Below are 24,154 nucleotides of genomic sequence, written 5' to 3'. Positions count from 1 at the left end.
TATGTAAACACAGGATATTAACCCTTTGTCTGCTACCATAAAACTAAGAAGTAGACGCACTGCTGATTTATTACAGGAGTTCTGTAAGCTGTAAATCAGAAATGTTTTTTTTGAAAGGTTATTATCCTGTTGCTTATCTTTTAGAGCAGAGAGGAAGTTCTGAGTTCAAGTCCGCTTTAAAGTGACTTTCCAGCCTACAGATCAGTAATAGATGTCACAAGATGTAGAATCCAAAGAACCACTGATGGGAACTACCAGTGGAAAAAAACAGACCATATGATGTAGGCAGACGACTCCTATGAGATATTAAAGTTCATCAACTATCAAATTCCACATTGAAATTATAGTGCTGCCAAATAACGCAACGTTGGGAATACACAGTACTCTCTACAGTCATGTGAATAAAAGGCACATTCGATACTTGTTACGTCTCTTGTTTTGCAATTGCCACCTGCCGTGTACATCACAGTCCAGACAATACTGTATGCATAATCCTGAGCACATAGCTGCCACTGTGGCCAACGTTTGGGGCAAACAACTGGCCAGGTCAGATCTATAGGCCAATATGTGTTCTGAGGTAAGATCTCCACAGGTTGAATTTGATAGTTGATGAACTGGAAATCATGTGATTTATCTTTTTGGGGTTGTAATCTTGTCAAATTGGAGTGAATGTATGTTGCGCTTTTCCTAACTGGCGTTTGTAATCTCTCAAAATGGGATACGTACATTATTTGTGCTTTTTGAATTCTATGTATTGTCCTTTATATTGTAGTGAATACTGTTGGTTTTGGACATGGAGGGGGAGCCTAAAGCCCAATCTACACGATACGATTCTTTATACGATTCGATTACAATTCTATTTACGATCAAATTAAATCCAACATGTCCGATCAGGATTCGATTCAATTCGATTTGCCATTGTTTTGCTATGGCAAATCGAATTGAATCGAATGGAATCCTGATCGGACATAAGAAGACTTTGGAGCTGAGGTGAACCATGGCTGCATGTTGTGGGTGGATCCACATTGTGCCATTCATTTTGAAGTAAAAATGGTGAGTATTTGCTGCAGAAATTAAGTTTCAAGTAGAAAGAGGTCCTCTTCAACCTCTAATCAAGATTCAACCTGAATGAATTAAACGCAACCTCAAGTTACCTAGCCTGAAATCCCAGTGCAGTCTAGCAGCAAGACATAAGTACCTTTTGCCCTCTTCTAACCTGCTTGCATTCTACTGCAGAGTATGGCAGGTTTCAGAGTCCAAAGCTGTTCAATGTGGTCTAAGGGCTCCTTTGCGCTCTGTGACACTACAGTAAATGAGGCCCCTTTGCACTCTGTGATCCTAGATAAGGCCACTTTGTGCTCTGCAACCCTAGATTAGGTTTCTCCTTGATCCTAGACGAGGCCCCTCTGTGACCTTAGATGAGGCCCCTTTGTGCGCTGCAATACTAGATGAGGCCCCTTTGTGCTCTGTTACCTTAGATGAGGCCCCTTTGTGCTGTGCCTCTCTAGATGAGGTTCCTCTGTGCTCTGCCTCTATACATGAGGCCCCTCTGTGCTCTGCCTCTCTAGATGAGGTCCCTCTGTGCTCTGCCTCTCTAGATGAGGCCCCTCTGTGCTCTGCCTCTCTAGATGAGGCCCCTCTGTGCTCTGCCTCTCTAGATGAGGCCACTCTGTGCTCTGCCTCTCTAGATGAGGCCACTCTGTGCTCTGCCTCTCTAGATGAGGCCACTCTGTGCTCTGCCTCTCTAGATGAGGCCACTCTGTGCTCTGCCTCTCTAGATGAGGCCCCTCTGTTCCTCTAGATGAGGCCCCTCTGTGCTCTGCCTCTCTAGATGAGGCCACTCTGTGCTCTGCCTCTCTAAATGAGGCCCCTCTGTGCTCTGCCTCTCTAGATGAGGCCACTCTGTGCTCTGCCTCTCTAGATGAGGTCCCTCTGTGCTCTGCCTCTCTAGATGAGGCTCCTCTGTGCTCTACCTCTCTAGATGAGGCCACTCTGTGCTCTGCCTCTCTAGATGAGGCCACTCTGTGCTCTGCCTCTCTAGATGAGGCCACTCTGTGCTCTGCCTCTCTAGATGAGGCCACTCTGTGCTCTGCCTCTCTAGATGAGGCCCCTCTGTTCCTCTAGATGAGGCCCCTCTGTGCTCTGCCTCTCTAGATGAGGCTCCTCTGTGCTCTACCTCTCTCTAGATGAGGTCCTTCTGTGCTCTGCCTCTCTAGATGAGGCTCCTCTGTGCTCTACCTCTCTAGATGAGGCCACTCTGTGCTATGCCTCTCTAGATGAGGCCACTCTGTGCTCTGTCTCTCTAGATGAGGCCACTCTGTGCTCTGCCTCTCTAGATGAGGCCACTCTGTGCTCTGCCTCTCTAGATGAGGCCACTCTGTGCTCTGCCTCTCTAGATGAGGCCACTCTGTGCTCTGCCTCTCTAGATGAGGCCACTCTGTGCTCTGCCTCTCTAGATGAGGCCACTCTGTGCTCTGCCTCTCTAGATGAGGCCACTCTGTGCTCTGCCTCTCTAGATGAGGCTCCTCTGTGCTCTGCCTCTCTAGATGAGGCCACTCTGTGCTCTGCCTCTCTAGATGAGGCCACTCTGTGCTCTGCCTCTCTAGATGAGGCTCCTCTGTGCTCTGCCTCTCTAGATGAGGCTCCTCTGTGCTCTGAGGCTCCTCTGTGCTCTGCCTCTCTAGATGAGGCTCCTCTGTGCTCTGCCTCTCTAGATGAGGCTCCTCTGTGCTCTGCCTCTCTAGATGAGGCTCCTCTGTGCTCTGCCACTCTAGATAATATCCGTACAAGCCTCCGATGCTACTTCTTGGTTGGGAGGGTCAGCGAAGACTACGAAGGCGTCCATGGCCGGGTGCGCTCTGCGTAGTTGTGCACAAGCCAATGTGTATTGCAGGCGCGTTATCAAGGACACACGTCGCTGGTGTAGTGACTGCACAGTCTTTGCCTACCCTCCCGACCAGGACGTTTTTCATTTTCTTTTGGGCCAAGGTATCCTTTAAAAATAAAAGGATACATGAAACCTAAACCTTCCGCTTTACTCACCTGGTGCTTCTTCCAGCCCTTTGAAGTCTCTGTGTCCCTCGCCACAGCTCCAATGTCATTCTTCTACTGTCTCCTCCTGTCCCCTTTGTAGCGCCGCTCGCGGTCGTGCTCCTGTGACCCATGATGTGGCGGCACAACCCTGGATCTGATCTTTGTAATTATGTGGTCCCCTCTGCTTTGGGACTCTAAACATAGCTCCCCGGCACTTAGTAACCCCTGACGTGGCCTTGTGTGCCCTGTGTGTCTGCATGTAGCTGCATGTGCCCTGTGACTCTAGAAGCAGCTGCTTCTAGCTGGTAGTGTGGCATGAAATCCTGGCTTCAGTAGGAGGTACAGCTGCCCTTATCTCTGCCACAAGTTGGCACAACATGTTCAGCTATTCTAGGAAATCCTTATCCGTGTACGTTGGTCAGAGTCATGATTTCTGGCAGCACTGAGTGCAGCATGCCTGCTGCCAGCCACTTCTGTGCTGAATTCTCTGTAATGTAGAAGTCGGATCTCAGTGGTATGAAGTTTGGTTTACTGTTGTAATCCGCCATGTTTTGATACAGTGCTTTTCTTATCAGAGTGAGGTCATCTGTCCTGCTATGTGTGGAGAAATCTGTGTATTTCATAGACGTTCCACTCTCAGCTAATATAGTTTGATTGATGTACATAATTCTTCATGTGGGAAATATACAGTGGTGTGCGAAAGTTTGGGCAACCTTGTTAATCATGATTTTCCTGTCTAAATCGTTGGTTGGTATGATAAAAAATGTCAGTTAAATATATCATCTAGGAGACACATACACTGATATGTGAGAAGTGAAATTAAGGTTATTGGATTTACAGAAAGTGTGCAATAATTGTTTAAACAAAATTAGGCAGGTGCATAAATTTGGGCACCACAAGAAAGAAATGAAATCAATATTTAGTAGATCCTCCTTTTGCAGAAATTACAGCCTCTAAACGCTTCCTGTAGGTTCCAATGAGAGTCTGGATTCTGGTTGAAGGTATTTTGGACCATTCCTCTTTACAAAATATCTGTAGTCCATTCAGGTTTGATGGCTTCCTAGCATGGACAGCTCTCTTTAACTCACACCACAGATTTTCAATTATATTCAGGTCTGGGGACTGAGGTGGCCATTCCAGAACGTTGTACTTGTTCCTCTGCATGAATGCCTTAGTGGATTTTGAGCAGTGTTTAGGGTTGTTGTCTTGTTGAAAGATCCAGCCCTGGTGCAGCTTGAGCTTTGTCACTGATTCCTGGACATTGGTCTCCAGAATCTGCTGAAACTGGAGAACTTGTACATATTTGTTTAGTGGTTAACAGCAATAAAACAACTAAAGGTCCTTTAGATTTAGGTCAGGCCGACACTACAAACTACTAAATGGCATCAACAGCCAGATGAACTGTAGAGATCACAAATAATCAGCTTTCCCCAGAGACAATGCAATACAATAGTTTATGCTGAGAGTTGGTAGGAAAAGACTCGTTATGCTTGGTACACACCATGTAATTTCCCATCAGATTCGGATTGAATCGATAATTTATGATCTGAATTTCGATTGTTTTTCTGATCGGTTTTGTACAGAAGTAATTGGAAAAATTATCAGAAAAACGATCGGAGCTGTCGGGAATTATCGATTCAACCCGACATCTGACGGGAAATTGCATAGTGTATAGCAGGGATAAGATCTCTGTTCTCACATGTATAGGTAATGAACCAAACTGTGTCCAGAACTGTCCTACAGTCACAGAGCTGGTGGTTTAATCAATGTTAACACCACAGAGCATACTTATCACTTTCTCATCAGAGTATTGTTCATATTGTAAACCATTGTGTTATTGTCTCTCGTGAAGAATGTGGCCACCTGAACAAATTCTGTTGTGGGTTTTTTTTTCTTCAGAACCCATACCCAATGGTCTTTCAGGTGCAGCTATACCCACAATTAATGTTGTATGTTGTTTTCTAGGATCACCAACCATTACAGAGTCTGGAGAAAATTGTTTTGCACATCCAACCTCCAAATAAAAAAAATAGATTCAACTATTGCCAAAGCCTGGAGATGAAGGTCCTGCACTACTGATCTGCTGCATCACTTAATACCTCTCACAATGCCAGAGTTTGGAGATAGTGGCCCTGCACTGCTGACCTCATCACCAAATATCTCCAACCGTTGCAATAATCTGGAAATAATGGCCTTGCTTTGCTGATCTTCATATAAGCTCATCGAAAATCTCCAGCAACTGCTGCAGGCTACAGAAGATATATCTGCTGTCCTGATATCTTCTTGGTGGAGAATCAGTGATCTCTCCCCAAATCAGTTCAGGAGACCAAAGATGGGCCTTCTCTCTACAGCTTCCTCAGTCACATTCTTCCTGTGTTTAGGTCTACATGTCCAGTGTTCAGGATCGATTTCAAAACATGAAATTCATGAAAAGCCCAATTTCATCATCATTTTAGCAGATGATATGGGATGGGGTGATCTTGGTGCAAATATGGGGAAAGAGGCAACGAATACTCCCCACCTTGACAAAATGGCTTCTAAGGGATTGCGGTAAGTGGTTTGCACCTCATCTCTGGGATGTTTAGCTGGAGGTTGAATGCCTGATTTTATGAATATTACCATGGAGATCTGCATTTAGTTACCAGTTTGGCCAGTATAGATTATGGAAGACCCCTTTCAGCATGATAGACCCATCTCCTATGTAATAGGCAATATAGACTTTATAAGATCTCTTCCAGCAGTGGCATGATAGCACCAGGTGCTGTATGATTTCCAACAATGGTTGTGTAAGACCTCTACCAGCAGTATCATAATTATAGATCCATGTCACATAGAATGGCCGATATAGACTGTAGAGGATATCTACCAGCACTATCCTAATCAACCCATGTCCCATAAAATAGCCAATATCAGTATCCTAATGGTCTAATGTCCTATACAACTAGGAAATGTAAGGGTGCAGGGCAGAAATGTAGTATAAAAGCTGTATGATGATGTTCTCTCCAGTAGACTTTAGGTTCCATCTCTCATTATGTCCTCATAGTGTAGCTGTGGATAAAATGATCTGGCCTGGTAGTCATAGGCTTGATTCTTACCTTTTGTTCTAGGAACATCTACAACTAATGGTAGTCACACAAAGGATAGCGTGTCACAACTTTTCTGTAGCTGATAGTTAACCAGATTCTCCACATACTTATCCATTAAAGAGAATCTGTACTGTAAAATTCTTACAGTAAAAAGCATACCATTCTATTCATTATGTTCTCCTGGCCCTCTCTGTGCTGTTTCTGCCACTCCCTGCTGCAATCCTGGCTTGTAATTGCCAGTTTTAGGCAGTGTTTACAAACAAACTAACCAGCTTGTGATAGGCTCACATAAGCAAAGTGTGTGAGTCACACAGAGCCTGCAGGGGGCCTGGAGAGGGTGTGTCTAGCTTCTATCCAATCACAAGCAGCCCTGCACATTCCAGTCTGACTGCCTCAGCCCGACAGAGCCAACAGAGGAGAGAAGATCAGATCATATAACAGAGATAACACAGTCACTGTGCAAGTAGGAAAGGCTGCAGTAAGCCAGAGCACATTAGAACAGGCATAGGAACTTATAGGATAGAAGAAATAAGGATGAAAATTTTGTTACAGAGTCTCTTTAAGTTCTACATTTTTTTTCCTCCACTAGATTACTGGATTTCCATTCTGCAGCTTCCACCTGTTCTCCATCCCGGGCGTCCTTGCTCACTGGTAGACTTGGAATACGAAATGGAGTCACTCACAACTTTGCTATTACATCCCTTGGAGGACTACCCCTAAATGAGACTACATTGGCAGAGGTCCTACAACAGTCTGGCTATGTCACTGGTCTCATCGGTACATTATGTTCCACTGACCTCTGATAACACAGAAACGGTTTCTATCATGCTACATCTTGCATCTATCTAAATCTCTTCTGCAGATGTTGTTACCAGTTTATAATTTCTGATAAATGTTCACATCAACATTTCAATTAAATATTAGTAAGAACATTTAATTTTTATCATAATTTTACTGTTGATATGATTTCAACACGTTTTTTTTTTCCTCAGTGAATTCTGAAGTCATAACTTTCATTTGTCAGACTTAGAGAGCAGTTTGGTAATGACACTGGGTGGAATGATCAATAGTGATGTTGACAATGTTTTCTTTCAGGTGTCCATTTGCTTTTCAGGCACTAATTGGTCTTGCACTGTATAGCGCTCCATGCAGGGTACAGGAAGTGTAGTGTGGCTCTATAGTGTTCTGGTTAAGGGCTCTTCCTCTGACACAGGTAACCTGGGTTTCAATCTCAGCTCTTCTTGTTCAGTAAGCCAGAACCTATTCAGCAAGGAGTCCTTGAGCTAAACTCCCTAACACTGCTACTATTGAGCGTGTCACAGTGGCTGCAGCTCAAGCGCTTTGAGTCTGTCAGGAGAAAATGTTATGTGTCTTGTCATCATTTTGTGTTCGAAAAGTGCTTTGCTACAGATGTGACAGTTATAAATTCTTTGTTTTCTAGGAAAATGGCATCTGGGTCACCAAAGACTTTACCATCCGAATGGTAGAGGTAACCAATATTTATGTCACTAAGCCCAGGTCTCATAGAGGGTAAGGCTCCATGGGATATTGAGAAGGGTTTGAGATATATGTGAGTGTGAGAAAGGCTGGAGATTTGATCAATGGGTTGCACAGCATAGTGACATGATAAAAAGTAAGGAGACCTTGTGATATGGTAGTAGGAGAGGACATCTGATAACATGGTAGAGGGTGGGAAGGTCTAGTAACACAGAATGAGGACAGTTGGTGACATGATAAAGAGTGAGGAGGCCTGGCGATATGGTAGTAGGAGAAGACATCTGATAACATGGTAGAGGGTGGGAAGGTCTAGTAACACAGAATGAGGGCAGTTGGTGACATGATAAAGAGTGAGGAGGCCTGCGATATGGTAGTAGGAGAAGACATCTGATAACATGGTAGAGGGTGAGAAGGTCTAGTAACACAGAATGAGGACAGTTGGTGACATGATAAAGAGTGAGGAGGCCTGCGATATGGTAGTAGGAGAAGACATCTGATAACATGGCAGAGGGTGGGAAGGTCTAGTAACACAGAATGAGGGCAGTTGGTGACATGATAAAGAGTGAGGAGGCCTGCGATATGGTAGTAGGAGAAGACATCTGATAACATGGTAGAGGGTGGGAAGGTCTAGTAACCCAGTAGAATGAGGACAGTTGGTGACATGATAAAGTGTGAGGACGCCTGTGATATGGTAAGGTGGGGCTGCATACCAATAATACATCAATATATAGCCATAGGAAGTGTTTCTAATGCTGAAAACAAGATATTTGAAGGATACCTGAGCCGAGCTTGAAATGAAAGACAGATGGTGTGTGTGTGCGTGTGTGTGCGCGCGTGTGTGTGTGTGTGTGTGTGTGTGTGTGTGTGTGTGTGTGTGTGTGTGTGTGTGTGTGTGTGTGTGTGTGTGTGTGTGTGTGTGTGTGTGTGTGTGTGTGCGTGTGCGTGCGTGTGTGTGTGTGTGTAGGTTCCCCACACACATGAAGCATCGGTTTTCATTTTCAGCTTGGCTCGGGTATACTTTAACATACAGTACAAGTGGGTGTCTTATGATTCCTCTTTAACGTCTGCACTATGAGCATCATTAGGCTTTGTAGTTAGAGGATTATTTATATGTATAAAGTGCTATCCGGATATTTTCTCCTCAACTCAATTGAACCGAAGAAGCTTCTCCTCTAGGACACAAATAGGAGCTAATTTACCTTTTTCCTTGGATATACCACAATCTGGGTACATGAGAAGTATTACAGACATTTTTTGTGTGAAAATCCATTACCTGAATTCTAGTTATCCAACAGTGGCTTAACTACACGTCATGGGGCACCCAGTGAGACTTTGATGTTCGTCCCCCCCCCCCCCCCCCCCCCCCAATGTTCACATCTTGCCCTTGCCTCCCCTTGTGCCCTTCACAGCGTTGGGGCCCATCTTACAAGGGTCATAAAACAAGTGTAGCCACCATGATCTTCACACTCATAACAAGTTTAGCCACAAAAACTCCTGACCTGAAGTATAGTCCCCTGTATTGAAGGATGGGAAGTAGTAGGTTATAGGTTAGCCCCCCACAGGCCTCCTGTTCCCCTCTAGTTACACCCCTGTGTTATCCAATGTGAAGATGAATGGCTTAGGGTGCCGACACCACTTTCTCCCTGTCATGACGACTTCTCTCTTCCTCTCTACAGGTTTCCAATACTACTATGGTATTCCGTACAGCAATGACATGGGCTGCACAGACTCTGCTGGATACAACTATCCCCCCTGCCCATCTTGCCCTCACAAGTCAGCAAGGTACCAGAGTCGCTACTTCAGTGTCATTCTCTGCCTGCCAACAATATGTCAGCATATTCAAACATCATGTGTACATTATGTTCCTACACTAATCTATGAGAATACAGGGCTGTTTCCAGTGCAAATACACAGTGGCTAACTACAATTCATGCCCCCCCATGTCCACACCCCTTCCCTTGCCTCCCCTTGGTGCCCTTCATGGCCTTGAGGCCCACCTCACAAGGGTCATGATCTTCACACCCATAACAAGTGTAGCCACGAAAACACCTGCTCTGAAGTTTTGTTCCCTGTATTGGAGGAAGGGAAGGTTAGTCATTGGGCCCCCAAAACAGCTCAGGGCCCCCCTGTGATCACATGGCCTTCTAGTTACCCCCCTGCAAACATATACAGACAAATGCACCACATTATCATGTCCTTTTTCAAGTTTTCAATCACTTTTCATTCGATACATTGAGATTACTTTTGTATGAATGAAAAACAGGGATATACTGTACAATATACTGACATAACACAAATCAGTAGCATAACAAACAAACCAAAATAGAACACACAATGCACACCCAAGACCTTACAGCAAGTCCCACAAATAAAACAGGAAACCTATTATATTCAGAAGAATATGTTAGGTAACATACGTTCCAGGTCTAAATAAGGAGAGCCGAGATATAGATGTTACGGCCAAAACCAGAAATCGGCCAATTCTAGAATTGGCCGGCCCGTTTCTAGAACTGGCCGATTTGACGTTGGCCAAAGTCCAAAATGCTGGGAATTTCTGACATTGGCCGGCCAGTTTTAGAAACGGCCAAAGTCAGTCGGCCAAAGTCCAAAAGGCACAGATCCCAGAACATCCCGGGTCCTGTCCAGCACCATGAATGGCACTCGGAACTTCCTGTGCTCTGAAAGATACACAACAGCATAATAACCGTCACAGCTAATACACAATCCTGTAACAAATCAGCAGCGTATCTACTTCCTGATTTTACGGAAGCAGAATTTTTTTTTAACATCCTGCGCTTTAAAATTAGCTGCTCTGCCCTGGCACAGGGAAGAGATCAAATTACAGTGATGATTAGTCACAGATGAGGGGGGGGGGTGCATGGCTGGGGGCGCTTCTCTGGGCGCTTTGCATGGCTGGGGGGCTTTTCTGGGTGCTTTGCACGGCTGAGGGTGCTTTGCATGGCTGGGGGGGGGGGGGGAGCTTCGCTGTGCACTTTGCATCGCTGGGGGGGAGGGGGAAGGCTGCACACTTTGCATGGCTGGAGTGCTTCACTAGGTGCTTTGCATGGCTGGGGGGGGGGGCTTTTCTGTGTGCTTTGATTGGCTGGGGGGGGGGGCTTTACTGTATGCTTTGCATGGCAGGGGGGGCTTTACTGTATGCTTTGCATGGCAGGGGGGGCTTTACTGTATGCTTTGCATGGCAGGGGGGGCTTTACTGTATGCTTTGCATGGCGGGGGGGGGGCTTTACTGTATGCTTTGCATGGCAGGGGGGGCTTTACTGTATGCTTTGCATGGCGGGGGGGGGGGCTTTACTGTATGCTTTGCATGCCAGGGGGGGCTTTACTGTATGCTTTGTATGGCAGGGGGGGGCTTTACTGTATGCTTTGCATGGCAGGGGGGGGCTTTACTGTATGCTTTGCATGGCAGGGGGGGGGCTTTACTGTATGCTTTGCATGGCAGGGGGGGGGCTTTACTGTATGCTTTGCATGGCGGGGGGGGCTTTACTGTATGCTTTGCATGGCGGGGGGGGGGGGGGCTTTACTGTATGCTTTGCATGGCAGGGGGGGGCTTTACTGTATGCTTTGCATGGCAGGGGGGGGGGGCTTTACTGTATGCTTTGCATGGCAGGGGGGGGCTTTACTGTATGCTTTGCATGGCAGGGGGGGGCTTTACTGTATGCTTTGCATGGCAGGGGGGGGGCTTTACTGTATGCTTTGCATGGCAGGGGGGGGGCTTTACTGTATGCTTTGCATGGCAGGGGAGGCTTTACTGTATGCTTTGCATGGCAGGGGAGGCTTTACTGTATGCTTTGCATGGCAGGAGGGGCTTTACTGTATGCTTTGCATGGCGGGGGGGGCTTTACTATATTCTTTGCATGGCAGGGGGGCTTTCCCTTCCGCTTTGCATGGCGGGGGGTGTTTGCCTGCGCTACTCACAGACCTCAGATCACGGTGACCGAAGAGGCAGGGAGAAGCGGAGAGAGGCAGAGCAGCGCGCACGCTACCCGCCCGGACCTGTGTACACTTTACATGCGGAAGTGCCAAATGACTGGCGCTTCCGCAGTAAAGTGTTCACGTCCTGCGGGTGACTTGTGCGTTTTGCCTCTCTCCGCCTCTCCGGTCCGGTCGCCCTGATCTGAGGTTTGAGTAGCGCAGTGCAGGAGGGGGAGAGCCGAGGGAGCAGGACTTCTGGACTTGGCCGGCCGCATACAGTCACAACGCGTTCTGGCCGGCCAAAGTCCGAAATTATGCCACATTTCTTACATTGGCCGTATTAGCCGGCCACTTCTCGTTTTGACCGGCCAGAACCCGAAGTGGCCAGACTTCGGGTTCTGGCCGTAACATAGACAAATCAAACCCTTGATAATTAATCCATTCCTCCCAGATGGCCTCATATCGATCTAGATTCTGGCATCAAAAAAAACAAACAAAAACGTATCTGTTAGCATAATCAAACAAGTCTGTCTTTATCCAGCTGTATCGCTAGATATGGGGTCTTCCACTTAAAGTGGATCCGAGGTGAACTTTTACTCATTGCATAATTGTGTTCCTTTCCTATTGTTTATAGGGCATTCCTCAAGCCAAATACTTTGTTTTTGTTTTAATATGCAAATTCCCTATAAACTAAATAAACCACGCCCACAGGTTTTCAGAGAGCCTTGGCAGTAGCAAGGGCTCATGGGAGCTTAGTCTGGGCAGGAGGAGGAGGAGGTGTTACTAGCCAGAGATTTCAGAGGGGAGGAGGGAGGAGGAGGGGGGGATTAGGGTTTTTTGCTCAAGATGCAGATAAGCCGGCCTCTGTGTAATGTTTACAAACATGGCTGCTGTCATTGTATCACAGGAATAATCAATCATATTCTATTAAAGCTGTTTGCAGCTAGATTTGCTGTGTAAACTATCTAAACTTTAGACAAAATATATAGACAAGTTACTTGTTATAGTTAGTTTTTCATCTCGGATCCACTTTAACCACTTGAAGACCCACCCTTTACCCCCCCCCCCCCCCCCTTAAGGACCAGCGCTGTTTTTTGTGATCTGTGCTGGGTGGGCTCTGCAGCCCCCAGCACAGATCAGGGTGTATGCTGAGCGATCAGATCGCTCCCCTTTTCTCCCCCTATGGGGATGATGTGCAGGGGGGGTCTGATCACTCCTGCTGGCTGTATTGTTGCGGGGGGGGGGGCACCTCAAAGCCCCCCTCCGCGGCGAAATTCTGCTTCTCCCTCTCCTACCTTGCCCCCTGGTGATCGGGGCTGCACAGGACGCTATCCGTCCTGTGCAGCCTGTGACAGGACGTCCCCTGTCACATGGCGACGATCCCCGGCCGCTGATTGGCCGGGGATCGCCGATGCGCTTACGGCGCTGCTGCGCAGCAGCGCCGTACAATGTAAACAAAGGAGACATACGTCTCCTACGTTTACATTTAGTCTGCGAGCCGCAATCAGCGGCTCGCAGGCTATTCACGGAGACCCGCTCCGTGATCTGACAGGAAACGGCCGCTCGCGCGAGCGGCCTTTCCTGATTAATTAGGGAGGCACCTGGCGACGCAGAACTGCGTCGCTGGTCCTCCAGCTACCACTTTGCCGCCGCACGGTATGAGTGTGCGGTCGGCAAGTGGTTAATGGCTATTGACCAATGAGCCAAAAGCAACATGTACTGTATTTGTTCATGGAACTAAAAGCTCCATCATTTGTAAAGTACAAGAGAGCCTGGGAGACAGTAAGAGAGAGAGGATAAACCAGTCATTCCAGAATTTGGCCATGACAGGTCACGGGTCAACCACACGCTCTTCTTCTACATCATCCCACTAAAACTAAGAGATTTTTAAATATCCCTCACAGTCATTGAAGTGTTACGAACTACAGCAATTGTGATCTTCAGGAGACTTCTGCAAATCTTGCTTGAAAACTCAAGACCACCACCTGCCTTAAGCAGCATTCTTCTTGTGATCTTAAAAGGAGCCCTGGCAAAGTAGTGGTGCAGATGATTGTTGGGTATCTTCAAACAAGATTTACAGAAGAACCCTATGGATTACAACTGGGATAGTTTCTAAGACTAGGATTATAGGGATAGATGCTTCTTTTGGGTAAGGGAAATGTCAATACTTTTCAACGTTGGGTGTATTTTTAATCCCCTTTATTTGTAGGAATGGGTGATGAACACTAATGTAAGCCCATAGGAGGAGGGTGTGGATATCGAGGGGGGGGGGGGGGCTTAATAAAGGATGCTTCCAGATTACACCTTACATTTTCTCCATGCTATTACCTGCACCTTCTCTTGGGCACTGAAGGCGTGGATGAGTCCATTGTCCTTGCCAACAAACAAGGCTACCTTACAAGGGAAGGGGAGTCGAAGGACATATGACATATGAGGAGGGGGATAAAAGTTGGGATAAAAGTCCTAGATAGAGGCAAGAATGAGGAGGGTCAGGAATGTATGAAGAGGATGAGAAAGTCAGGTATAGATAAGGAGATAACTCTGCAAGTTGGATGGGAAGGGTGAGGAAACTCAGGGAAGGATGGGGATGGGTGAGGAATTGTAAATTTATGAGGCATGTGTGGACAGTTTGGGATTGATCAGGAGGGTGAGAATAGTTGGAGAATAAAGGAGGAGGAGAGTTGGTAATGGATGAGAATGGCAAGTAGTGCTGGAGAATGGATAACTAGGATGAGGAAAAGGGATAGATGAGGAGGATGACAAGCGGGGATTGCTGAGGAGGGTAATTTGTACTAGGGGAATGAGGAGGATTTTAGTGGATTGATAAGGAGGACGAGCAGAGTTGGAGATGGGTTAGGTGAACAGGAGGATGGATTAGGAGTACAAATAACTGCCGAGATTGGGAGATGGTGAGAAAAATATAGAAGGTTAAGGGAAACCAGAGGTGAAAATAAACTGATAAGATAAACAATTGTATCTATCCTCCTCCTAAAAATGATTTTTTATTTTTTTTTAGATATGCCACAGTTTTATTTTATATTTAAATGTACTTTTTAAATTCTTATCGTTTCATTGTTGTGGTTCAATGACACATTCATTTAAGTATTCCAGAGCTAAAATCTATGACATATTGACCCTTTTTATCTCTTTCCTGCTCTCAGAAGCCATTTACTGCCAGAAAATTATTTTATAGCTGTAATTGCTTATCAGCTAGGGTTACGCTATAGTCTGACCCAGTCAGAAATTGTCACTTGCATACCTGATTAACTCTTTAAAGAGAACCCGAGGTGGGTTTGAAGAATATTATCTGCATACAGAGGCTGGATCTGCCTATACAGCCCAGCCTCTGTTGCTATCCCAAACCCCCCTAAGGTCCCCCTGCACTCTGCAATCCCTCATAAATCACAGCCACGCTGCTGACAAACAGCTTGTCAGAGCTGGCTGTGTTTATCTCTATAGTGTCAGTCTGCTGCTCTCCCCCCCTCCTGCAGAACTCCAGTCCCCGCCTGCATCCCTTCCCTCCCTGCTGATTGGAGGGAAGGGACGGGGGCAGGGACCAGAGCTATGCAGGAGGCGGGGGAGCAGCTGAGACTGACACTACAGATGTAAACACAGCCTCACAGCGTGGCTGTGATTTATGAGGGATTGCAGAGTGCAGGGGGACCTTAGTGCGGTTTGGGATAGCAACAGAGGCTGGGCTGTAAAGGCAGATCCAGCCTCTGTATGCAGATAACATTCTTTAAACACACCTCGGGTTCTCTTCAAGGCAGAGGAAGAAAAAAGGAACACAGCCTAATTATTTGTGTGCTTGGTACTCTACATACACATGTCTATCTCATCATGTCACATGTCACCTTGTGTATCCTTTAAGGTTAAATGATCGAGATGAGAACGTAGACCAGATGAGATTATGGAGATGGCAAGAATAGTGAGGAGACTGGAACATGACCATGTAGTAATGCATTTATTCATATTTCTGTGCACATGGTCTCTAACTAGGTCACCAGGAGGATGTAACACAAAGCTCGCTTTACCTTTGTTGGAAAACGCTCAGATTGTGGAGCAGCCAGTAAATTTAACCAGCTTGACCAGCAGATATGCAGAGAAGGCAGCAGACTTCATCAGAGATGCCAGGTCAGTGGCGAGTGTTTGAAGGAGCCCTGGCATAGGAAAGTGGTAGGTGGTGGCCGTATGAATTGACATTTTAACAGGTTTAAGAACCTTGAATCTGCCAGGGATCTAGACCCCAACACAACCAGTTGGTAAGTTTAGATTTTGAACAGTGGTGATTTTTAAAGAACTGGTGATGGGGAAGGATCAAAGTGTATGTATGGGAGTGATGGAGGGCCCTAAACTCACAGACTGCTTAAAGGGAGACTTAAAGGGAACCTGAAGTGAGTAAAATTATTTATAATAAACACATGACATAGCTGCAAATGAATATTACATACTAATCTCACTATCAGTTCCTCTCAGAAGCTCACCATTTTCTTCTTACAGTGATCCCTTCCAGTTCTGACAATATTTTGTCAGAACTGAAATATACTAGTTGCTGTCAGTTATATATCAGCAGCTGTCAGTTACAACTGAATGTGCAAGATAATGTCCATGTTTCCCTATGGCTCAAGTGGGTGATATTACAGTTTAACAGCATGCTGACCAGGAAGCTGTTATGGGGTAATGGCCATTTTTAAAATGGAGGATGGAGAATTCCATTGATCACAGCTGACAAATGGGACGCAGGAGAGGTGAAAGATTGAGGAGTAGACTACACGGGAGGTAAGTATGACCTGTGTATGGTTATTTTGACTTTTTATTTTCAGTTCAGGTTCTCTTTAAGCCTAAGAAAAAAAATGAGTTTTACTCACCTGGGGCTTCTACCAGCCCCCTGCAGCTGTCCGGTGCCCTCGCAGTCACGATTGGATCCGCCTCTCCCCAACCGCGAGCTACTTTCATTTTCGGCCGACAGGCTTACTGCGCCTGCACAGGCCTGGCCATGCGTCTCCTACTTGTTACTGTTCGCAATAGCTTCCTGCCCAGGCGCAGGATGCTATTGCAAACGGGAACGTGTAGAAGGAGACGCATGGCCAGGTCTGTCGGCAAATCGAAAATAGCTGGAGGCGGGGAGCAGGAGGATCGGAGAGTGACTGCGAGAGCACGAGACGGCTGCAGGGGGCTGGTAGAAGCGCCAGGTGAGTAAAACTCGTTTTATTTTCTTAGGCTTAACCCTCCTGGCGGTATGAAAAATTCCGCCAGGAGGCAGCGCGGCAGTTTTTTTTTTTTTTTTTTTAAATCATGTAGCGAGCCCAGGGCTCGCTACATGATAGCCGCTGCTCAGCCGCATCCCCCCGCCCTCTTCGATCGCCTTCGGCGATCTCCGATCAGGAAATCCCGTTCAAAGAACTGGATTTCCTGGAGGGCTTCCCCCGTCGCCACGCCGACGTCGTGACGTCATTGGGAGTCCCGATCCACCCCTCGGCGCTGCCTGGCACTGATTGGCCAGGCAGCGCAGGTGGTCTGGGGGGGGGGGGCCCGCGCGCCGCAACGGATAGCGGCGATCGGGCGCGGGGCGGCGGCGATCAGTGTGCTGGCGCAGCTAGCATAGTGCTAGCTGCGTCCAGCAAAAAAGTAAGAAAATCGGCCCAGCAGGGCCAGAGAAAACCTCCTGCGCGGCTTACCCCGAACTACGTTCGGGGTTACCGCCAGGAAGGTTAAGTATCCCTTTAAAGAGGGACCAAAAGATGGTAGTAGAGGAATGATCAAGAAATAAGTGATATTCGCCATGTAATATGTTCTTGTTTGATCCACTGTGAGCCTGCAGGTCATCATCTTTACTATTGCCAGACAAGACAAAAAAAAAGAAAAACAGACAGCACCAACTGCCACTTTTCAGAACCATGTAAAGGTGTATTGGATGATCAGGAATACGGAAATCAGCAGGATGAAAAGGATGCCCACCACCAGTCCCTTGGAGGGAGGAGGGGGCGGCCATCTTACCAGAAAAGAGAAAGTAAAAGTACTTTGCACAGGATAAAAAAAACAGACCTACTACCACAATTACTTCTGGAGAAAGAGCCCCTTTTCCTGCCATGAACAGTATCAGCTTTCCAATCGGGCTCAGGTGGAAATAGCAGACATGATCGGGCTCAGCTATTCCTGCCTGAGCCGATCGGAAAGCTAATACTGCACCTGTGCAGGAGCGCAGATTGTAAATATTGCCGCGCGCTGCTGCGCTTGCGCACAGCTTGTCAAGGGAACTACGGGGGAGCTAGCGCTGGATCCCTGAGGCATAAGAGGACAGAGGAAGCCTTATTAGGATCCAGAGGCTTCCTCCTCCCTAAGTTAATACCCCAGAGGGGCACTTTTTTCTTACATATTCAGGGAAAGGAAATACAAATGGCAGCCTCCATATCCCTTTCACTTCAGGTGTCCTTTAAGGTGAGGTGCATTGAGGTGTGCAGATGACATAAGAGTCTGTAACATGAGCTTTTCTTTAGAAATATCCCAGACAGTCCATGCCAGGAATCTTGAGTGTGCAATCATCGCCGCACCCATTATGCTGGCAGATTACCTGAACATGACCTTTCTCCCAGGTAATAAGAGTCTTGTTTACTCAGGCTGGAGAAGTTCTCCTGCATGTATGGCCTGAATTTTTTTATCATATTTTGATTTTACCCATAATGCTTTCTGTCTAGGGCTCAGAAGAGGCCGTACTTCCTGTATGTGGCTCTGGCACATATGCATGTTCCACTGTCTATTGGTCCTAGCAAGACACCATATGGAGACAGTCTGCGAGAGATGGACTGGCTGGTTGGACAAATTACTGCAAATGCTGATTCCCACACCTTAATCTGGTTTACAGGTATCCCAGCAAGTGACTGAACCTCTTATTGTGTTGCCTCTCCATAGAATGACACTTTTCCCTGTCCCACAGGTGACAATGGGCCTTGGGCTCAGAAATGTGACCTTGCGGGGAGCGTTGGCCCATACATGGGAGTGTGGCAGACTGCACAAGGTACAACCATAATACCAGAGACATTTCTTCTCTGATTTCTCTGTCGGCACAACTGATGGTCTCTATTGATAAGGCAATTTCCATATAAACCAATACCTTCCATTACTTGGTATCACATCCTAGTGGCAACATATTAAATCCAGGACTTTTCATCTGACTGTGCTTCATGAAGTTTAGTCACCTCTTTCAGATGTTAATCCACTTATTTACTTCTACTCCCACCCTACAATACTAAATCACTTTTCTAGCACCTAACCTTAACCTCCAACCTCAAGGTAACCATTTCCTCAAGCATACAAGCATTTGCGGTCTTATGAGTCTGGAAACTCACGGCAAGTCCACCTGACAGAAGGACCAAATATATTTACAGTGGTTTGCAAAAAAAAATTCCATGTGAAAGACCAATACAAAGTGGTGTACACGTGAGAAGTGGAACGAAAATCATACATGATTACAAACATTTAAAAATAAATAATAACTGCAAAGTGGGGTGTGCGTAATTATTCAGCCCCCTGAGTCAATACTTTGTAGAACCACCTTTTGCTGCAATTACAGCTGCCAGTCTTTTAGGATATGTCTCTACCAGCTTTGCACATCTAGAGACTGAAATCCTTGCCCATTCTTCTTTGCAAAACAGCTCCAGCTCAGTCAGATTAGATGGACAGCGTTTGTGAACAGCAGTTTTCAGATCTTGCCACAGATTCTGGATTGGATTTAGATCTGGACTTTGACTGGGCCATTCTAACACATGGATATGTTTTGTTTTAAACCATTCCATTATTGCCCTGGCTTTAGGTTTAGGGTCGTTGTCCTGCTGAGGTGAAACTCCGCACCAGTCTCAAGTCTTTTGCAGACTCCAAGAGGTTTTCTTCCAAGATTGTCCTGTATTTGGCTCCATCCATCTTCCCTGTCCCTGCTGAAGAGAAGCACCCCCAGAGCATGATGCTGCCACTACCATATTTGACAGTGAGGATGGTGTTTTCAGAGCGATGTGCAGTGTTAGTTTTTCCGCCACACATAGCGTTTTGCATTTTGGTTGTCCTCTGACCAGAGAATCTTCTTCCACATGTTTGCTGTGTCCCCCACATTGCTTGTGGCAAACTGCAAACAGGACTTCTTATGCTTTTCTGTTAACGATGGCTTTCCTCTTGCCACTCTTCCATACAGGCCAACTTTGTGCAGTGCACGACTAATAGTTGTCCTATGGACATATTCCCCCACCTGAGCTGTAGATCGCTGCAGCTCGTCTAGAGTCACCATGGGCCTCTTGACTGCATTTCTGATCAGCGATCTCCTTGTTCGGCCTGTGAGTTTAGGTGGATGGCCTTGTCTTGGTAGGTTTACAGTTGTGCCATACTCCTTCCATTTCTGAATGATTGCTTGAACAGTGCTCCGTGGGATGTTCAAGGCTTTGGAAATCTTTTTGTAGCCTTAGCCTGCTTTAAATTTCTCAATAACTTTATCCCTGACCTGTCTGGTGTGTTCTTTGGACTTCATGGTGTTGTTGCTCCCAATATTCTCTTAGACAACCTCTGAGGCCGTCACAGAGCAGCTGCATTTGTACTGACATTAGATTACACACAGGTGCACTCTATTTAGTCATTAGCACTGATCAGGCAATGCCTATGGGCAACTGACTACACTCAGACCAAAGGGGGCTGAATAATTACGCACACCCCACTTTGCAGTTATTTATTTGTAAAAAGTATTTGGAATCATGTATGATTTTCGTTCCACTTCTCATGTGTACACCACTTTGTATTGGTCTTTCACGTGGAATTCCAATAAAATTGATTTATGTTTGTGGCAGTAATGTGACAAAATGTGGAAAACTTCAAGGGGGCCGAATACTTTTGCAAACCACTGTATGTCTAGTAATCTGGTGATTATTTAGTTTCAAAAACCTTTATTGGGTTTTGTGTAGAATTAACAGGCCATTAAGCCAAGAACCCACGCAGGGGCTAATCAAGTGTTATGCAGGAAAAGAACAGCTATAACCAAAAACAAAAATAGAGGAACAACAAAGACAAAACAAAAAATAAATTAAAAAAAAAAAAAGCCAATAACCAGAATGCTCCGGATTCAGGAATGTAAATAGTGACATGGACTCTCAGTAATCAGAATTTATACATAACATAAGAAAGGCCAAAGCTCGACAACCATGCAATCCATGGCGACCAAGTATTATGAAATACTTGCATATTGTCAGCGAGTTTAGCAGAGATGTTGGCCGCCAACATGATCTCTGACACAAGAAAGTATACATCCTCAACTGGCAAGTTGGGCGAGTTCCAGTTACGGGCCAAAACTGTTTTTGCGATTGAGACCACATGCTGAAGGAATCTGTGTGCTGAAAATTTAAAGTGAATGGGAATCATGCAAAAAAATAAAATAATAATAAGCCAGATACTCACCTATGTAGAGTGAAGGCTCTGGATCCTATAGAGCCTTCCCGCTCCTCTCTCGGTTCCCGTTCCAGCGCTGGCTCACCAGTTTGGTCAAACACTGTTTTCTCTCTGCCACAAAGAAGGCTTCTGGAGCCCGAGTGCTCCCGAGGACCGGCTGCACCATACTGTGCGCATGCGCAGTATGGAGCCGCCTGTCTTCGGGAGGGCTGTGCTCCCAAAGACTTCCGAAATCCCCCACGGCGGGGGATTAAACAGGGGAGCTGCGACTGCAACGAGGGGAACGGAAGAGCAGAGGGAAGGCTCTATAGGACCCAGAACCTTCCCTCTCCTTAGGAAAGTATGTAGTTTATTATTTTTCTTTTTGATGAGCAATTGCTTTAAGTTTAGGGGGCTTATCCCCCAGTAAGAAGACACTTAGGCTGAACCGCGACTGGCAAAAGGAAATAGCTGTAGATCTAAGTCAGATAGAGCGCCAGAAGACCTGTGCTTTAGGGCAAGTTCACCAACAACAACAACAAATAACATTTGTAAAGCGCTTTTCTCCCGTAGGACTCAAAGCGCATAAGCATGGCTCCGACCATCGTGGTACAGGGGAAGAATTTTATAAGTCTGGAAATGCCAGGCTAAACAGGAGGCTTTTCAGTCTGGATTTGAATAGCTCCAGGGATGGTGCTGTCTTTACTGGGTGTGGCAGGGAGTTCCAAAGAGTAGGGGCAGCATGACAGAAGGCTCTATCCAGATTTTTTGAGGTGCACTCTGGGAGTGACCAAGTTTATAGAACTTGCTGATCTGAGGTTGTGAGAGGTGTGGTGCAGCTTCAGCAGGTCCTTCATGTATCCAGGGCCCAGATTGTGCAGGGATTTGAATGTCAGCAGTCCAATCTTGAAGAGTATTCTCCATTCTACTGGTAGCCAGTGTAGTGAGCGAAGGATCGGTGTAATGTGACAGTGGCGAGGCTGGTTTGTTAGCAATCTGGCAGAAGCATTCTGCACTAATTGCAGGCGACGCAGGTCCTTTTTGGGGAGGCCAGCATAAAGGGCATTGCAGTAGTCCAGCCGTGATGTAATGAAGGCGTGAACTAGGGTTGGAAGATCCTCTGGGGGAATCAGATGTTTAATCTTTGCAATGTTCTTCAGATGAAAGTAGGAAGATTTAACTACAGATGAAATTTGGTTTCTGAAACTCAATTCCCCATCGATTAGTACACCAAGGCTGCGCACGAGGTTGGAGCTGTTTATGTCTGAATTCCCAATCCTGATTGGTGTTGCTTTAGGATAGAGCAGTTTTGATGGCGAGTGCTGGCTTTGGACAAAAAGGACCTCAGTTTTGTCAGCATTCAGTTTTAACCAGTTATCTACAGGCTCAGCTAATGCCACTCATGCCAAAGAGAGCCAATGACACCACAACCTCTAAAAAGCACACTTGGAGCCGTTCAAGTGTGAAATAGTCATCTGGTTATTTAACAAGACTTCCACTTAGGGATATTGGGGAATTTGCATGGTTAGATGTAGGACGTATAGTGATAACGTACAATCATCTGATCTGTTGGAATAACATCTTATTCCATGGCAGCTAAGAGCCTGTCAACCCCTCACTAAACTGAAGTGTGCCAGACCAGTAGAATCTAGCGAAAGGTTCTCCAGCTTTCCGAATTTTGCTGGGCATTCCCAATGCATACAGGTATAGATCAACTTTATTAGTTACCCAGTTTTGGATGACAAGTGGCAGCCTCAGCCTTTCAATGTTGCGAAATCAACTTCCTGGCTGTGAATAAGGCTCTTACCAATGCAGATTTGGTGGGTTCCAGACATGCCAGCCAAGGATACAGGTTTGTTCTTCCACTGGAATTGCTACATAAAATATCTTACTTACTTAAAGACCCTTATGGAGAGCCATCATTTCCGCATTCGGTGCAACCACCTGTTCAGTGGGAGCCAAGTTGTGATAACCTTTATGAAAGTAGCAAAAGAACAAAATTTCACAACTGTCTCCATTGCACATACAAAATAAACCACTTTAATATTACCATAGCAGGGTAATACAACACTACTAAAAAACAATTAAAAACGCTTTTCAGTATAGCGCGCTCAAAGAGGCACAGCAGGCTTTGCAGTTATTGTGTGTTGCGATCGCCCGGCATCAGCCTATGCTAAACGCCCACACCACTGCAATGATAGCCTGTAAATTGCCCACCGCCTTAAGTATACACCCCACACTGTGACATGTATCTGTCCCTCCTCTATCTATGGGGCAATGTCCCTTCAGCAAGCTTCTATATGTCTACAGTCTAGGATCACTTAACAGTTCTCCTCTACTTAGACCCAGATTGAGATAAGAATCACTTTCAGAAAACTTGCAGGCAATGCTTTTTTCTTCCTCCAAATAGATGATCTTACCACCTCCTTTCCTCGTGTTCAGTGTAAGCTGTCCGAGTGGCTCCTATGCTTGAAATTGCACATGCCGAGCCTTCACATCCGCAGCTTTCACCAAGGGGGAGGGTGCGCTGTCATCAAAGGTATTTGACACTGTCTCTACAGACCGAGGAGGGTACGCCAGATGCCTCCAGCTAGAGATGAGCGTAATGACGTAATTACGATTTCGCGAAATTTCACGTAATTAGTGTAATTACGATTATGGCCGTAAGTACATAATCGTAACGAAGTAGGATTTCGCGTAATTTTCGCATTACAGTGGGTATTACGAAATTAATGCGTATGGCCATGCTCCCAAGCGGAAAAGTTGACGCATGGATCAATGTTAGGTAGCCGCCGACTTTAAGGGTTAATAGCAAAGCCCCCTTAAATGCTAAGAGCCTCAAATTTGGAGAATATATTAAGGAGATCAGAAGGAATAAGGAAAAAAATTTTTTTCAAAAAGACCTTATAGTTTTTCAGAAAATCGATGTTAAAGTTTCAAAGGAAAAATGTATACATTTAAAAACCCGCCGACTTTAACGGTTAATAGCAAAGCCTGCTTAAAGTTTAGGAACACCAAATTCCCAGGGTATATTAAGGGGATCAGTGGGAATAAGAGGAAACAATTTTTTTTTTCAAAAAGACCTTATAGTTTTTGAGAAAATCGATTTTTAAGTTTCAAGGGCGAAAATGTCTTTCAAATGCGGAAAATGTCATTTTTTTTTGCACAGGTAACAATAGTGTATTATTTTCATAGATTCCCCCAAG

General features: G+C 45.9%; 2 protein-coding genes across 5 annotated transcripts in view; one reads left to right on the top strand and one right to left on the bottom strand.

The window, feature by feature from the left end:
• The window catches only part of LOC137542188 (arylsulfatase G-like), a 211,213-nt gene that overhangs the window by 108,298 nt on the left and 78,761 nt on the right, over nt 1–24,154 (top strand). For all 4 annotated transcript variants that reach the window (XM_068263914.1, XM_068263915.1, XM_068263913.1 and 1 more), the window contains 7 exons: nt 4,999–5,583; nt 6,709–6,896; nt 7,561–7,608; nt 9,293–9,398; nt 15,549–15,683; nt 18,245–18,411; nt 18,484–18,564. In XM_068263914.1, coding sequence (XP_068120015.1) covers nt 5,366–5,583; nt 6,709–6,896; nt 7,561–7,608; nt 9,293–9,398; nt 15,549–15,683; nt 18,245–18,411; nt 18,484–18,564 — 943 coding nt within the window. In that variant the 5' untranslated portion in view covers nt 4,999–5,365. The remainder of the gene's footprint in view (nt 1–4,998; nt 5,584–6,708; nt 6,897–7,560; nt 7,609–9,292; nt 9,399–15,548; nt 15,684–18,244; nt 18,412–18,483; nt 18,565–24,154) is intronic.
• Nucleotides 1–24,154, bottom strand: part of LOC137542187 (monocarboxylate transporter 7-like) — an 80,981-nt gene that overhangs the window by 30,433 nt on the left and 26,394 nt on the right. The gene's annotated exons all lie outside the window — the stretch shown is intronic.

The sequence above is a fragment of the Hyperolius riggenbachi genome, chromosome 12 (genome assembly GCF_040937935.1).
Source record: "Hyperolius riggenbachi isolate aHypRig1 chromosome 12, aHypRig1.pri, whole genome shotgun sequence".
Taxonomy (NCBI): domain Eukaryota; kingdom Metazoa; phylum Chordata; class Amphibia; order Anura; family Hyperoliidae; genus Hyperolius; species Hyperolius riggenbachi.
The sequence above is the reverse complement of the archived record's forward strand: the minus strand, read 5'-3'. Positions and strand labels throughout refer to the sequence as shown.